The following is an 18,594-nucleotide window of genomic DNA, read 5'->3' as shown; positions in this document are numbered from 1 at the left end:
CCCTGCATGAAAGGCCTTGATTGCTATTGATGAGTTGTTTGCAGATACTGCAGGTTTTTGGTTTCTTGAAAGTCTTGTTCTTGAATGTATGGGAACTGGAAGCTAATTCTTCAGGCTGAAATTTCAAACAACACAGTTACCTCAGGAATAATTTGACACGGCAGGTGTTTTACTTCACCATATAGTAAAAGGATCATAAGTAAACAGTCGCCAATATAGAAATATTAATCACAGCTATGTTAACTAAACAAGAGGCTTTGTATAACACTAATAGCAAACTAAAAAAAAATCACAATTTATACCTTCACTCAGATTACAACAAAACGGATTTCGCCTTTTATTTTGTTGCATCTTAAAACTGCTGAGTTCAAAATGGAAGCTGCTGCACCATAACAATCTATATTTAAGAGAATGCCTTCAGCTCTGCAAACATTCCTAATTACATCACTGAAGCTCAACGAATGTAGATGTCAAGCCAATTAAGGATGAATTAAGAGGCAGAGAAAAGGACGGTGAAAAGGTGGTTTAGGAAAGAGCTTAAGAGGTTAAGGTGCTGCAGCTGAATGGTTTGGAAAGGAAATCTGGGTGAGTGAGATGGCAAAAGCTAAAACTTCTGGGAGAATAGAAATAATACAGCCTAGGGAAAGGTGTTAGAGGGATGAAACTCTAACAAATAGAAGCATGATAGAAACCATTGTAAATATACTTGTACACAAAGGTGCAAATTCTAAACTTGAGCCATTCTGGGGGAAATAAATGTGAAGGTGACAGGTTTTGTAATTGTGGGTTTAAATGTTATTGGATTTTCACGCTGATCACCTTTCATCAGATTCTTAATTCTCTTTTTCTCACAAGAGCATCTGTCTCGATTGCAGCGCATGTTCAGCATTTTCTGTCTTAGCTCAGTTTTCTGGCATCAACAAATTTTACTTTTGAAGTTTTGATCACTTTTATTCATCCTAGAAAAGTAGCAAAGGACGGGCACCAAGGTGACGTAGCAGTTAGTGCGGTGCTATCATAGTTCAGGGTGTCAGAGTTCAGAGTTCAAGCCCAGCATATTCGGTCAGGAGTTTGTCTGTCCTCCCCATGGGATGTATAGGTTTTTTCCGGGTGCTCCAGTTTCCTCCCACAGTCCTACAACAGACAGGTTTGGTTAATTAGTCACTTTAAGTTGTCCTTTGATTGGACTAGGGTTAAATCGAAGGTTGCTGGGAGATGTGGCTCGAAGGACCAGAAAGCCCTATTCCCTAATGCGTTGATGAGGGAAGAGGTTGAGACAAGCGGTGAGAAATCAGCTTTATGAATCTGTCTGCACCATCTCTAGTGCCACAATATATTTCTTACAATACTGCAAGCAGAACTGTAAGCAGTACTCCAAATGTAGCATAACCGAAAGTCAAAACAAATTTAGCATAACTTCTGTGTGTTAATTCTAGAAAGAACACACACACACAAAATTGTACTTGCTTTGGCTTTCTTTAAGGCATTGCTAATCAGTGATGAGACTTTTAGTGAGTGGTGCATTTGTACTACAAGATCCAAGCAAAGAGAGACTTCCTTCCTGCCAAATCGTGCTGCTTTACAGTTTCTGAACTAAACTTCATTGTCCAATTAATAGCCTGAACTGATTTGCTCCTGTCCTCCTCAGCATGGACTCATCCCCAGAATTCAGTAACTATTATTAATTCTGAAGTCTAAATCGTTAATGCAGTCCTGAACAGTGGTGATTCCAACACTGAACCCTGTAGGACACAATTACCCACCTTCCTCTACTGCCAATGTCCACCATTCACTCCCATGTTCTGCTTTCAGTCCTGAGCACAACTGGCAAATCAGTTTGTTAAATTTCCCCCAATGCTGAACTCGGATCTTCTTGTGATTGGGTATATTTGCAAAGACTTTCTGAAAATTCAGATTAATGTAATCCATTGTACTACCATTGTCAACCACTGACAGATTAATTAATGGAACAGTCAAGAATAGAAGAGACAAGAACAGAACAACCAACAGGTTCAGAGTGCAATAATAGAAGAAAAGCTTTGGTCAAATCCATCTACAAAAAGGAGAATTGATCCACTACAGTCACCATAAAAGGAAATGTCATTCAAGGCTTTAATCGCAGCCTTGCACCAAATCCTCTTGCAAAGATGATTTGAATTAAGTGCAAAAAAAAAGCAAGTCTGGCAGCAAAGATATAGTTGATGCTTTGGGTTGAAAAACTGGAGAAACAGCACTATGTATTCCACCTTGGTAGTCGACAATTCAACAGCACATACACAGAATTCTCCAGTTTTAAGTAACCCACATAATCTGTTCTTTTCTCTCCTTTTGATTCTTTGGTACTTTTCTTTCTTTCCAAACCACCATAACAATCGCACCCCACCACCTCTCCAGTCTCCTGTAGCACAACTTCCTTTCCCTGCCTCACCTAGTTTCACCTGTTATCAGCCACACAGAAAACCCATCGAGAGCCTTATTCTCTTTCACCTACTGCTCCAACATGCCCAGCATCCTATCCTTCCTTGGTTCCTCATTATCTTCCTTGCATTTGGCTTCTATTATCTGCAGCCTTTTGTAATTATCAGCTCCCAGCCTCATATCACTCTTTGAACCCTCTCCTCCACATCCTGGATCCATCCATCCATCCATTAACTCCTCCTTGGAGGATACACCTATCACTTTCCAGTTCCTACATCACCTCTCTTTCTACACTCTACCTCACCAGCTAAACCCAACTCTGCTGACAAATGCAACATTGGCCAATGGATTCATTGCTCATTACGTGATGTCACTTATGTCATCACATTGTTGCCATGACTTGACTTAGCCCAATATCCCTTTTACACTCTCAGTTCTGATGTATGCCTTGATCGGAGGTGTTGGCCATCTATTTACCTCCATGGATGCTGCCTGCCCTGTTGAATTCCTCTAGCAGTTTGATTTTGTGACAGATTCCAACATTTGTAATCTTTCATGTTTTCATTTGGATTAAATACAGATCTGACTATCAATAATATATTTAGAATACACAGATGAAAATAGGTTACAATTAAGAGAGTCACTAGTGAGGATCAAGGATCAGATTTTAGAAGAGATTGATATTGTCAACAATGAAAGAAGATATCCATGACAAGGAGGCTGAATCAGAAATAAAATCACATCAAAGAATGATGTTGGATGATTTGTTGAAGAGTTGAAAATTGGAGAGCATAGGGAAGAGATGAGAATAACATTGACCATTTCAAAATTAAAACACACAGAAAGGAGATGGCTGAAGCAATTCAATTGATGCTTCTAGAAACTATGGAAATAATGATATCCATTTGCTCTTGGACATGGGTGTGAAGGAAAAATGGGAGGGCTTTAAGGAAGCAGTTATTTACACAGAAATTAGAGTAATTTTGCTCTGCTGGGAGACTCTAGACCAGTGGTTCCCAAAGTTTCTAAAGTGGTAATAAAGATAAAACCGTGGGGTTATTACTTTCGTGAAAAAAAGCTGTACCTATCATATTAACTCTTCACTGAGTAACTCACAGACAACATCTTGTTGCAAAAAACCTAAGTGATCAACTGCACAAATCATTAAATACTGCTATCACAGCGATAAGTAAAATTAAGTCCGATGCTCTTCATTCTCAACTATTTCAAGAACTTTGTATTGAGAACGATGAAGAGATTGAATGCTTACTGTTGCACACAAACGTCAGATAACTCTCAAAAGAAAATTGCCTGAGATGTTCCTATGCGCTTTCTGACGCTGTGATGAAATTCTTTGAAGGCTCGAACGCTTCATTCAGAAATCAACTCAAGAATATTAGACAGGACAGTGCTTGTTCATCAGAAATATTCACAAATTTTAATTAAATCACTCTTTAATTGCAAGGAAATTATGTAAATTTTATCAGTCAAATCAGTCGTCTCCACATTTATGTCAATGTAACCCTATTTAAGTGCAACACTGGCCGACATGACCTTTCCCAATTTCTGAGCCTCTCTGAGTTGGAAACGAGAGAGAGAATGCAAGATGATGATCTTCAAGTATACTGTGCACGCCTGGATGAGCTACATGTCAGAGAGATTTCAGAATCTTCTCTCAATCCAAATTCCAGATTGGGTAATAAAACCATTCCTAAACACTTGTAATGAAGAATTAGCAGGAAGGATGGTGGAAGAATGATCTTGCTACAGAATGACTTTGACCTGATGCAGAGCTTCAGAAAAATCATACCAAGACCTCTGGTTACAGAAGGTAATCTTGCACTGTGGAAAAAGGTCAAGATGTTCGATATTGCCTTTCCCAACATCATATTTAGTGGAGCACAGTTTCTGTGCAGTTGCTGACCATCTTTCAAAGCAACGAAACTAACTGCAAATTACTGAACGTGGGGTTCTAAGACTTCTTCTGAATGACATTCAGCCTGACTTTGAGAAACTGATATCACTGCACCAAGCCCATCCATCTCATCGAAGATTGAAAAAGCAATGAAGTAGTGAATTGTTGGACTACTAATACATGCTCTAAAATTATTTATAAAAATTGTATTTAATTTAATTAAATAAAGAAATAATTTTATTTGCAGCTTTAAATAGATTTGAATAAGTTTTTGCAATTATTTGTCACTGCTTTGAATTTGCAGTTTCTATCTTCCTTCACTGTGCATCGTAAATCAGAATTCTTTATATTTTTATGTAATGGCCAGAAAGGGAGAGGGAGCACTGGGGATATGGTCTGGGAGCCAAGAAGGCTGTAACTGAAGTCCTGAATAAAATATTAGAAACAGTTCATTGACTGAGATTTAAGGCTAAATGTCCAGAGATTATTCAAGAGATAAGGCCTCTGCTCATGACTGAAAGAGGATTACACGTTGTCAGAAATCATGCAATAATGTCTTAGCTTTGTCTCTTTGATCACAGGTGGCAGCAGCTTTCCCTGCAGTCATGCTTAAATTGTCCACTAATTGTTGGATTTGTTGGATTCTAGAAACTTCCATTTCCAGTAAAAATGCTGAACTCAACTGCTATCTGAGCCTCAGAAACCACATCTTAAAGTCCTAAAAAGATTGATCGAAAAATACAGTTAACTACCAGAAAATGAGCAATAATTGTGCTTTGAAGTTATTTTCTTAATGTTCACATATTTTGAATGTTCTGCTAGAGCAGTGGTTCCCAACGTGGGGCGTACGCCCCACAGGGGGGTAATTTGATTTTTAAGGGGGGCAATTCAAGAATGAGTTATTAACAGTGAATTTTTTCTAGTAAGTCGGTGTGAGTATGAGTGTGTATGCGAGTTAATACATATGTGTATATACAGTATGCATACATAAAAATACTTGTGCGTATGTACATGTGTAATTGCGTATGTACTGTATATATAGTGTATCACCATCATTACAACCATCAAATGGCTTTCATAATTAAATTAATGAATTGACTGATGTAGGAAGGAACGAATGAACAAGTCCAAACGCGTAAGAAACTCGTACGAGGTCGCGCCAATGCTGCTTTTTGCAGTAGCTTTCGGTTCTTGGTGGTGTGAAGGTGTGTACATTGCGTCATCTCTATTAAACGGTGTATCTGTCTTTGTATGCTGTAGGAACGAATCGGCATTGTTTTATTTATTTATTATTATTATTATTATTATTATTATTTTAATATCACTTAATGTTCTTTTTTTTACAATTTCTTAGTAATTTCTTCCTCAGAACTTTAACAGTCCTTTGGTTCTTTTATTTTTCTCTTTCATGAATGCCATGTTCTTTGGAAGCTTGTTTAAACCAAGTTAATGGTCTTTTAGGCTTCCTCCTGGTGAATAGGAGTTCACTTTTTGAATAATAAGAATTATATATCACCACAGGGGGCATCAGGATTTTAGAGGTGATTAGGTGGGGCATGGCCAAAAAAAGGTTGGGAACCACTGTGCTAGAGCATTTGTCTTCTGTATATTGTTTTAAGTTGTTTCAGCCTCTAGAAGTGACCGAAGGAAACAAAACACAACATCCAAGTATTTCCTGCAATTCAGAATCAAACTTTAAACCTAGACCAAGAGGGGAAGATATTTACAAAGCAGTACACTTGGAAAAATATCCTCCTATCCACGAAGTTGCCAGCAAGAGTTAGGATAAAGTTGAAAGACCAAAAAAAAAACAAGTCAACGCCTGGGATTTGAGCTTCAGTCTAACATTTGGCCACACTCTGCCTCGGCTGTGCTAAGTTGCCAGAGTGTGTACTTTGAATGTTAAAGCAGAAGCTAAAATTAATTATTTGCATTGTCATCAACTAATTGCTGGTCACTAGATTTTAATATTTTATCTGCTAATGCTAATTCTGTATTGAGGCAGCTTGTTTTTTCCCCATCTGTGAAATGATATTCCACATCTCTTACCTTACACCCCAAATATCTAGCAAAGCTTGAACTTCCCTTGCTCCCAACAAAACAAAACAAATAGGAGGCAGCCATCTGTGATGCAGGAGTCATGTGATTATTGAGACTGCAGCATCTATTAGGGATGGCTGACCATCTGGATTTGGTTATTGTGCTTGCCTGATGGGGAAATGTTTTCCCATGATGATATAGTACAAGTGTTAGGTGTTTAATTATCAGCATGCGGCAATTTAAGACTCCAATTCTTTAATGTATATCTCCCTCAGCTTTCTATGAATGTTTTAAAAAAATAAACTTAGATAAGAAAAGAAAACTGAATGGAACAACTTTTGGTGAAAAGACTCAAGAAATTAAGTTAAACATAGCAGAATTGCCGATAATTTTTCCCCTTAATTAATTTGGCTTATATATTTTAGAACAATTATTTTAACCAGATGACTGAACAGCTTAAGTGAATAGGTGATCCTAACAATCCCAGGTTTAACTCCTGATCCATGTGGAATTAGTTGATTTCAGTCAAGGTAATGGCTACAATTCGCCTTAGTGTCTCCAAGTAAGATTGGGGAAATTAATAGCCTGCATTCCCTTCTTGATTATTACTCAGTGACTCTAGCTGGGATTGTACAGGCAGTTATCACACAAAGGCATAATCAATCATATCTGTGAAGGCCAAATAAACTGTGCACAGTCAGGGTCCTCACAAATTTAGTTTAAAAAATCAGATTACAACTTTTGAGGCAAATGAAACAAGGAGAAAAATCCAAGACCATCAAATGTATTCATGCTGCAGGACTTTACTTTCTTCAGTGATCATCCGCTAAAGGAGTTAGTCTGACCACAAAAATAAATTAGAGGAAAACTAACAAAAGCAAAAATCTAACATGTTTGTATTAAAGCTCGTAAAAATAAAACTATTACAGTACTATTACAATATTAGAAAACTATACAGAGAAAATGGAAACCATACATTTGGAATCTAAATCATGCCAAATCACAAACCCTTGTAAGCAATGTTGAGATGTTTGAGCACAACACTCTACAAGGAAGGTAAAGCCCCTTTAAACTTGCCAAAAATCAAGTTTAATGCAATGTTCTTTATTTGTAATGTACAAGTCAATGAATCCTTAGTTTAAACATTAAGAAAACAGAACCAAGCTGCTTTTAAAAAAAACTTCTACATGCCTAAGAGTTATGGCTTGGCGGTGATTATAGTTTACAGTACTGCCCATAACTTCTGTTGTAAAGTGACAAAGCCAAGTCTGTTCTGTGTTATTCACATTCCAGATCTCTGCCGGGTAATTTAACACGGCTGCTTTTACAGAAAGCTAACTCTGTTCATTGTCAGATCACCTCATTTCACATATTTCCACATATTCTCAGGCAGAATGGCAGAAATTTCATAACCATTAGGAATTTTCAAAATCCAAAGGATTTTGTTACACAAAACAGAGTGCATATCCATGACGGCATGGATCTCAATCAAGGCCAGAAACACTTCCACTTTTTGGAAGGATTAACTTGGGTATTACTTGGCTGCTCTACTCAGAATGAAACGTTATTCATTTGGAACAACCTTCTGCAGCACAAATTCTTGTGGCTTCAAAAAAAATACAGAATATAACAATGTTCATACATGGTTCTTTGCAAACAGCAAATATATTTACAAACAGCATTCAGAATTTGTGCAGTTACAAATGCTTTCCATTAAATTTCATCACCTAAGGTTAATACACTGATTTCTTGAATGCGAGACAAAGAAAGATTCCTTCTAACCAAGAAGAATTGTGGCAGTGTAAATTGTTTACTGTTATGTAAATCCAAAACATAAAACTAATTGAAAGGAAAACAACAGAGCCAGGAGATGCATGCAAGTAGTTTTGTATTTTTTTACTTTAAGCAAGACATGCACGTATGACATGGTGGTGTGATGACATATGCCTCGCACGTATTTTTACATATAACCCGTAACAAATTATTGAAGCAAAGAATGCTTAATCAAACAATATATTTACAACATTACTCAAATATTAAATGCACTACACTCCTCCCTGCTTAGTTATAAACTGTAACTCAATAGAGAATACATCTCACCGAACCTCCATGTTTGAGGAGCCCCAAGTTTGTCTCAGGTGTTTGTTCTGCATGCTCCTTCTGAGATTGGATTTGATGAAATGCAAGGGGCAACGCAGGAACAGCGTAGTTGGTGAATTGCTGGCTGTGGAGTGTACTACATTGCGATAGGTAAGGAGAAAATTGGTGAACGTGACATTACTCACAGTTCGTTCTTTAGACTTGGGACAAACCTTTCTGTCAAGCCATCTGTAGCTGGGTGGTACAGGGCAGGTGTAATATGTCTTATTCCGTTCATTTTCAGGAGTGATCAGAACTGTTGCGCAATAAACTGTGGTCCATTGTTACTGACCGAGTGATTTGGAACAAAAGTCCTTAAGAAGAAGCTTCGCAACACATCAACAGTGTGTGCCACTGCAGTGGAGGCCATTGGGAACACTCTTGGCAGGTTTATAGCTGTAGCCATTGTTACCAAGATATTTGCGCCCATGAATGGTCCAACAAAATCCATGTGAATCCTCTGCTGGGGAAATGCAAAGCCATTCCCAGAGATGGAGAGGCGCTGCTCTTGGCATCTTCTGGACACGTTAGAATCCTGAACAATGCATGGCAAGATGCTATTTCTGCTGGTCTATCCCAGACCACCAGACAAAGCTTCAAGCCTACACTTCCATTTTCATCATGCCTAGATGTAGAGCATGTCGCTCCTCTAACACTATAGCTCTCAGCTTTTATGATACAACAGCTCTCAATCCCCACATAAGGCAACATGTGTCAGGGCAAATTCATCCAGGTGCTGGTAAAAAATGGGGGAACTGAGATTTCTGCTGCACATTCCAGCCATTTTGGGTGGCCATATAGACCAAAGACAGTGTGGGGTTTTTTCTGGTGTCTATTTGGATGGTATCTGTTGTAATAGGAAGAATTTCAATTTGAATTAGGGAGAATAGGTCAAGAGAAATTTTCACTTTTGTAAACTTCTCAGGCATTTGCTTTTCCAAGGGTGAACAGGACAATTCATCAGCATTTCCATGACTAGTTATCTTCTTGAATTCAATCTTGTAATTGTGTCCTTAAGATAAAGAGCCCCATATCTGCATTCATGCTGTTGCTGTTAATGGAACACCCTTCTGTGGATTGAAATGGTGTACAATCAGTAAGAAAGATAAACTCTCCCCCATACAAGTACTAGTTGAAACGTTTTACATCCCAAACCAGACTCTGTCAAAATGTGCATAATTATTCTCTGCAACAGTAAGGGAACATGATGTAAAGGCTATGGGGCATTCACTTCCATCACTCATAACAGGTGATATGACTGCACCTATATTATAAAGCAAGACATCACAGCAGGCTTCACTGAACGACGTTGATCATAATGTGTGATATATCCAATGTCACCAATTCCTTTGCCTTTTGGAAAGCCATCTCACACTGCTTTGTCCTTTGCCATTTCTTCTTGATCACAGTAGCCAGTCATCAGGTTTGGCAGTAACTGACAAATCATAAAAAGGACAGCAACTGTGACATGGCCATTGGCCTTGGGGCTCCCAGCACTGCTTGAATTTTCTCAGCACACATGTATAATCCTTGTGTGTCAATAGTGCGACAACAGTTAGTGATACTTTATTTAAAGAATTCACACTTGTTGCATCTTGCCCTGAGCCCATAATCTTCTAATTGTTTTAACACTGTCTTGACATTTTGGAGATTTTCCTTGTCATCGTCAATGGAACAACGATGTCATCCACATAACACTGAGTGCCTCAGCACTCTTGTAGTTCCTGGTCTATAGTCTTCTGCCAGAGTTCAGTGCAGCTGCTACTCCAAAAATAAGCCTATTATTCTGATAAAGCCCTCTGTGAGTGTTTATGGTGAGAAACGGTTTGGACCCTTCTTCCATCTCTGTTAGTAGGCCTCAGCTAAGTCCACTTTGCAAGGTGCAAATGGAGGATGGATCTCCTATCAAGTTGTAGTTGTCTCAGCCACTCACATTTCCACAATTTAGACACTCCTGTGTTAACGACATACAAGCTCAATATGGCTTGTTGGTTGTTGTATTTCATTGTTATGAATATCATTCCAACAGGAGTTTTCTTTTCTACAGTACAAGTTCTTAGTTGGATATCTGCAAGCTTTAGTTCAGTATCATTGAAATGCTGTTCAAACTCATCTTGTGGAATGACTGAAACAGTTGAGCCAGTGTCCAATTCCATTTCACTTAATTTGCCATTCACTTCAGGTGGAAGCCATATTGCTTGTCTCTCGTTAGTTTTCACATTGTAAATCTCAATGCTGCCCAGATGTGTCACTCTCATCGTTATCTGATTTTTCATCAACAGCTCTAAAATTAGTGCTCTTTTTGAAACTAACTTGATTTTTTTTTATCTTTATCTCTTCCCTATGCAGTCCATTTATTTTTGCCTGCCCGGCATGCTCTTTGCACGTGATATACTTTGTTGCATTTTCTGCAAGTTTCACCTTTAAATCTGGTCTCCTGTACTTGAGTCCTTGCCACAATGGTAACACTATTTGTTCGGGCAGGCCTGCTTCTGTTTAGATGATACAATTCTGTTCACGCTCACTTTCATTCCTGACCGCAGCTCAATTGTGTCTCTGTCTGCTGTTTCCGTTGATACAGCAGTTTAAATTGCTCTTTTTAATGTAAGCTGTGGTTCAGTTAGAAACCATTTTTGAACGCTTTCTTGTAAGATTCCACCAACTAAACAATCTCTCAGTGCATCATTAAACCCATCACTGAACTGACAAAGCTCAGAAAACATTTTCCAATTCAGCCATGTACACTGAAATGCCATCCCCTTCCTTTTGATTCCACTTATGAAACCAAAAGTATTCTACAATCACAATGGTTTTGGTTATAAATGTCAAACAAGAGAAAATCTGCAGATGCTGGAAATCTGAGCAACACACACAAAGTACTGGAGGAACTCAGCAGGCCAGGCAGCATCTATGCAGATAAAGTTTCCAGCCGAAACTCTTCTGACCTGCACTGTGTGTGTGTTGCTTAATTATAAATGTTCCTGCATTACTTTCATGATTACAGCAAGCTGATTTCAGCTAGTTGGATTGGAGCAGTTAAACTTTGAAACAAACTGTATGCCTTCAAACCTATGCATTCAGTAAAACTGGGATTCATTATTTCATTTGCTTCAAAATACTGCTCAATTCATTCAGTATACATATTCCAATTTTCTCCTGTGCAATCAATCACATCTATTTTTCTGATGTAGCCAGCCACTTCTGTTTTTTAATTTACGGTTATTGTCACCAAGTACTAACTGCTTATGAACCCGTGAATTTGTCTGTTTTCAGCCGGTTTTTTTAAAACTCAACTTTTTTGAGCTTTTTTTTTTAAAAAAAGTCTCATTGTGCTTCAACAAGGTGATACCACAGGCTATTCCCCTCTCTACTACTGGAGGATGTTAAATAAATGAGTGGACACCACGAATGGAAATAAATAGAAACAAATATTTATTACATTTGCTCATCATAGCCAAATTTTGCACCCAATAGATTTTTTTCAAATAGAAAGTGTGCAGTTCAAATAATCGTACAGAATAGATCCCTGTTAAATCTTTCATCGACAATAGACAGTCCCCTGGTTAGAGCGGGGTCCCATTCCTCTGAACCGTTTCACAAACTGGACAGTTCACAAATTGGAAATGTGGTCACAGAATGCGTTTTCACACGGCAGGAGAAGCTTGCAGCAATACAGCAGCTGGCAAAACCATCCTGTCCGTCACCCAAATGCTTACTCATACGCACTGAGTGAACGTGCCAGGCTGGGGAGGACCCATACTTCATGAGTCAACATTGGGTTGAAGTTTAAATATTTGTAAAAGAGAAAATGTATAACAAAATAGATAGTGAGGTTGCTCAGCAATCGCACTGGAGTGATGCAGAATATCATATCTGCAAAGTTTCTGAGATTCGTATGTAAAAGCTGAGAAGCACTCCAATAAAGTGGCAACGACATCTGGTTTTATTTTTTGCTTTGAATACATTTGACAAGCAGTCTTACCAGACCCGTTTGCTTTTTAGAATACAATGCAATATAAACGTCCTTTGAATATCCTACAACTGTTCTTGCCTTTACTTTTCACATCATCTTTTTTTTGTTGAAAAATTTCCAATGGTTTCAACAAAGAACGTAAATTGCAATGTTTTTCGCACACCAACTTGGTAGTTCAACAGCTAAATACTGCAGCCAGATTTGGTGGAAAGTGGGTTTATTATTTCAGGTTAAATCTTGTTGTTTAGTCACAAGAATGTTGCTTTCAACTGCATTTTTTGGTTGACTTACCAACAAAGGCTGCGATCCTATAGAGCCCATTTTCCACATGCCACACAATCCAATGTTCATAAAATGTAGTACGTAATTGCAAAGTAAAGCTGTATCTTCTATATTGTTGGAGCTTCAAAAATTAGCTATTTAATTTCTTCTTACTATATAATCACTGGCATAGCCAATGCAGTAATCTAAGAACAGTGGGATAAATAGGGCTTTATAATGATTCCAACAGTACAGACTTTCATTTTAGTTTTTGTTAAGGGGATGCCCTACCATGACCTTCTCATATATGAACTGCAAAGAAGGCTCAATCAAGGGAAGGCTGAAAGGGTCCTTTATGATGGGGGAAGGTATTAGTAAACCTCCTCCTGTCAAACTAAAATTTACAGTAATTAAGCTCACAGAAAATTCTTTAACCATAGATGTGACTTAGCCAGCTGGCTTTCAGTTTTCAGATAAAAAAGGTCTTCAAACAGACTACACAAAACATTTACACCTTAAAAAGATAATATCAGATTTAGATAATAAATAATTGGTTTGTGTCCTTTTCCCTTCACAAAATTAGATAAGCAGATTCAGAATGCTGATGCAAGAATTAAAAGACCTCAGCAAACACATCACTGAAGGTGAGGTATTAGAAAAGCTCTCATATTGGAAATTGTTAAGTGAAAACCTTTTACCAAAATAAAACATTGATCAATTCAGCATCATGTACTGCCATCTCCCTCTCTAGATGCAAATATTCAGAACAACTTGACGAATGTTATTTGCACAATGGCTAAGTTGCAATGACAGCATAGCGACTTGGAAGACGTGGGCACCTCAGGCTGCTGACGGATTATGGCTCACTGCCACCTCGTCAACATCAGGAAGGACCACTGATCAATACTCCCCACTGCTCTACTGGCTTTCAGTTGTGGAAGATCAAGTATTCTCCGATATAAGATCCAAGGCCACATGGGGAAACACAAAATGTCACGCAAAGGTTAGGTTATTTGCTCAGAACATGAAAGCATAATTACAGTGTCATATGGATTCAAAGTTCCCAGGTCAGTCTTTAATCTGAGGCTGGATAACAGCATTCCATGTGCACTGCCAGTTGGTACCATGACACCAGATGCACTCCATGTTGTTCAAACATTTCAGTGCAAAGGTTACCAGCCCGCCTGTCTCTGCAAAGAAGGCTGGCAGAAGAAATTCACTGAGCCACTTCTTTTATACAAGCAGAACTGTTTCTTGTTAGTTAAATGCAAGACAGAACCTGCCAGAGAAACCCAGTAAGTCATGCAGCGTCTGAGAGTCGGGTGGGTGGAGAGCGAATTGTTACATTACCTTCCCCTCTCCCCCACAAATGCTGTTCAGGATGCTGAGTACCTCCAATGGTTTTTATTTGCTCCAGATTCCAGCATCTATAGTTTTGTGTCTCGTTGCTAGCTTAAATTACAGACAATGCTCTAATCGCCCAAATAAGGGAGAGTGTTTAAATTTAGAATCAGGAGAAAGGTTACTTGAATTTTCATCTGAATCAGTTTCACCTTGCCCTCCCAACCATATACTCAACCAACTTTTAAGGATTATAGGCGTCACATTGATAAAGAACCCTTACTATAATTACCTTCATTCTCAGTTCTGGTGGTCTTATTGTCTGAAAAGAGCTCTTCTCGAATGCAACACTATTTAAACAATGTTCAAGCTGCTTAACCTTATCCTATTCTTTACCTGACTGATCTTCAAAGCATCCCACTTCACGTCTCCCATCTGGGTTAGTCCTTTACTGGTTTCATTAACTATCTCTCTGACTCTGCATTCATCTCTGGAGCATCTGGACAGTAAAGATGTTAGACCATTGTTCATAACTCTGCATTCAATACTATGATTCAAAGCAAACTCATCACCAAGATCTGGAAGTCAACACCTTCCTCAGCAACTGCATCCTCAACTTGCTGATCAACAGACAGGCAGCAACACCTCCACTACAATTATCCAAAACACTGGTGCCCTGCAAGGTTGTGTCCTTAGACACCTACTCCCTATACACTCAAGGCCGCGGGTCAGATTCTGCAACTGTTCCATCCATAGGTTTGCAGATAATACCACCGCAGTGGTCATATCACAAATAATGAGAAGAAGTACAAGTAGGAGACAGAGAGGTGTTATGACAACAACCTTTCTCTCAATGTTAGCAAAACAAAAGAGCTGGCCATCGACTTCAAGGAGAGGTGTGGTGCAAGTGCTCCTGTCTTCATCAACTCCGTTGAGGTAGAGAGGGTGGAAGTTTCAAGTACTGAGGAATGAACGTCGCCAATAACCTGTACTGGTCCAAGCATGTAGAAGCTCACCAATGCCTCAACATTCTCAGGAAGATAAAGAAATTTGGTATGATCCCATTGACCCTTACCAGGCACCACCCCCAACATTCTCTCTTCTCCCCTCTCCCATTAGGCAGAAGATACAAAAGCCTGAAAGCACCCTGCTGTTAAGACTATTGAATAGTATGACAGATGGATTCTCAACTTTGCAATCTCCCTCATTATGACCTTTCACCTTATTTCCCGCACTTCCTCTGTAGCTGCTGCACTTTAATCTGCATTCTGTTATTGTGCTGCCCTGTACTACCTCAATGCACCGTGTAACAATTTGATCTGTGAACAGCATGCAAGGCAAGCTTTTCACTGTACCTCAGCCCATGTGACAATAACAAACCAATTCCAATTGAATTGTTGGACAACAAACTGCTCTAAAATTAGAAAGGTTGAGCTATTTGCTATAGTTCGCCAAATGCCACCATTGAACTCATTTTTAAGTTATCCTCGCATTCCCTCTGATGTTGCAGAGTTAGTTAGGAGCTTATGAACGCGTCACTTTTCTGGGATGAAGCAACAACACTGTAGAACTTCAGGTAATTTGTCAGTGTGAGTCAACTGTAGCTGTGGGTCACAGAGCTTAATTTAATGTAGCGTGTGTGACCAGCTGCTCCTCGGCTGTTTAGTTCGGAAGAATGCCAGAAAGTCTGCTTGCCTCTGTAGACAAGGCCACTGCAAGGAAAACTGCTTTGCACTGGAAAAGAACTTTTAGCTTGTGGCTTAAATTTCTGGTTACTATAACAGGGTTCTGGAGAGAAGAGAGATGTCCAGAATAATACCTGGAATTTAGAGGTAATGTCAGTTCTGAAGTGAGTCAATGAGTGAAAGTTGCCGGTACTGACTGACAAACGGTGACCATGCTAGAAATTGTGTAATTCTGAATGCAGGACTACTGGCAGGTTCCCAGGAATAAATTATCCCCTATCGTTCAAGGGTGGAGTTAGGTTTCATATTTAAAATGGCATTGGCAAAGCCAAGCAAATACTTACCGGTGCCAAACAAAACAAAGAATACAAAATCAATACAGAACTTTTTCTTATAAAGATTATGTAAACAATCACCACAAAAACAATGGAAAGTCGAGTGAAGGCAAGGCTGAATCTAAGGTCGAAGCATTTGGGTGTCAAGTGATGTCAAGGTGAGGTCGAGGTACAATTGAGGCAAAGTCAGGATGAGGTCGAGGCACGTTCAAGGCAAAGTCAGGGCAAGGTCAAAGCATATTCAAGGCAAGGTTGGGGTGAGCTGACCTGAGCAATGTCAGAGTGGAGGAGAGACAGACTCAAGACCTGTCCACCTAAACCAAGAGTGAGGTTTGATTGATCTAAGTGCCAGGCCAATTTGGAAAGGTTATGTACAGCCAAAATGTGGTGGGGGAGTCCAGGCCCGGAGCATATCAATGAAACAGGGGCTGGGTCCTAGCGTGAGGAATGACCCGATGTTCGGATGATTTAAATGCCTAGTCAGATGGATTGAAAAGGCAGGGTGATGGGACAAGAGGCGAGAGTCGGGCCAGTTCTGCCCGCTGCTTGGCGATGTTTAAGACCATAAGATGTAGAAGCAGAATTACTTGCCTCTGCAATGAACAGAGGCAGAGGCTGTGGCCTGCTCCAGGCTCTGTGACATTTAACCAGCTCTGCACTGAAGTGAGGCCGTGGCCTACTCCAGCAGCTTCAGGCTCTGTACCTGAGGGCTCCGTGACTGAGGCCGAGGCTGTGGCCTGCTCCAGGCTCTGTGACATTTAACCAGCTCTGCACTGAAGTGAGGCCGTGGCCTACTCCAGCAGCTTCAGGCTCTGTGACATTTAACCAGCTCTGCACTGAAGTGAGGCCGTGGCCTACTCCAGCAGCTTCAGGCTCTGTGCCTGAGGGCTCCGTGACTGAGGCCGAGGCTGTGGCCTGCTCCAGGCTCTGTGACATTTAACCAGCTCTGCACTGAAGTGAGGCCGTGGCCTACTCCAGCAGCTTCAGGCTCTGTGACATTTAACCAGCTCTGCACTGAAGTGAGGCCGTGGCCTACTCCAGCAGCTTCAGGCTCTGTGCCTGAGGGCTCCGTGACTGAGGCCGAGGCTGTGGCCTGCTTCAGGCTCTGTGACATTTAACCAGCTCTGCACTGAAGTGAGGCCATGGCCTACTCCAGCAGCTTCAGGCTCTGTGACATTTAACCAGCTCTGCACTGAAGTGAGGCCGTGGCCTACTCCAGCAGCTTCAGGCTCTGTGACATTTAACCAGCTCTGCACTGAAGTGAGGCCGTGGCCTACTCCAGCAGCTTCAGGCTCTGTGCCTGAGGGCTCCGCAACTGAGGCCGAGGCTGTGACCTGCTCCAGGCTTTGTGACTATGGACTCACTTTTGCTCTGCATTCCATTTGCTTACTTTTATTGTTTGCAGGATTTATTTTCCTTTCTCTTTGCACATTGAATGTTTGATGGGTTTTTTTAAGGGTTCTTTTGGGTTTCTTTGTTTCGTGGCTGCCTGTGAGAAGACGGATCTCAAGGTTGTATAACATATACATACATTAATAATAAATGTTATGGATTCAGCAACAATAAATATATAAGTGAGGCAGGGTTTTTTATAACAAATAAAACATTTATTAAACACTGAAAAACAAACCCCCAAAAGTAAACAAACCACTAACATAACCGGTAATCAGCTGCTGTGCGGCAGCTTAAACAGTTCTTAAAGGAATAAAGTGAAAACAGTTCTTAAAGCGATGTTGCAAAAACAGTTCTTCAAAGTAGTACTGCAAAAGTTCAGAATGCTTACAGTCCATTAAAGGAGAGACTTTTTAGACGATTTAAATTCTCTTTCACGTCGTGTTGTTGCGGTTCCCAGTCGAACTATACTTTTCCCGGAGAATTTACAAAGATGAAAATGAAATAGCTTAAAGGCACTGACCTTTCCTTTACAAAACTGTACCAAACCCTTTCTGCTATTATTCACAGGGGTTACCATAGGGACATCCAACGAATTCCTTCCGAATGAGGATCAAACAAGGTCGAACCTGTTTCACTGTCGAAATCAACTTTCCTCGATCTTTTAGCTCCCGAACTCCGATCTTCACTCTCCACTGATTTTTAACCGGCAGTATTATAAAGAAACTGTCGGCAATGACCTTTTAAACTTTAGGCATTAAATAAAACTCCACCTTTCAACCAAACTGCGTCATAATATTGGACCATGCAGTGGCATGGAGTCAAAATGGCAAATCCAGCCACGAACTGCCCCTCCTCACAGGGAGGGGTCCTCCTTTCATACCCTGTTAAAAAAAAACTGTCACATGACCTCTACTGGTGGGAAAACGACGTCACTTCACCATGACAAGACCACTACCTTAAGTCCAGTATAGCTTCAACACCACTGTCACGTGACAAGTACAAGATACCCATGGGTACGTAACATAAATGTACCTTGACATTTGAAATGGAAAATGGGAAAAAGCTATTGCTACTCATTACAGTGGCCTATTG

General features: G+C 39.9%; 1 protein-coding gene across 8 annotated transcripts in view; it reads right to left on the bottom strand.

Annotated features, from left to right (window-relative positions):
* The window catches only part of LOC140732139 (tensin-3-like), a 434,552-nt gene that overhangs the window by 276,339 nt on the left and 139,619 nt on the right, over window positions 1-18,594 (bottom strand). For all 8 annotated transcript variants that reach the window (XR_012099994.1, XM_073054363.1, XM_073054356.1 and 5 more), the window contains one exon: window positions 1-115. Coding sequence is in view for 7 of the 8 variants with exons in the window: in XM_073054363.1 (XP_072910464.1) it covers window positions 1-115 (115 nt within the window). In the remaining variant the exon portion in view is untranslated. The remainder of the gene's footprint in view (window positions 116-18,594) is intronic.

Source organism: Hemitrygon akajei, chromosome 8, assembly GCF_048418815.1.
Source record: "Hemitrygon akajei chromosome 8, sHemAka1.3, whole genome shotgun sequence".
Classification (NCBI taxonomy): domain Eukaryota; kingdom Metazoa; phylum Chordata; class Chondrichthyes; order Myliobatiformes; family Dasyatidae; genus Hemitrygon; species Hemitrygon akajei.
This window is presented reverse-complemented; position numbering and strand designations above follow the sequence as displayed.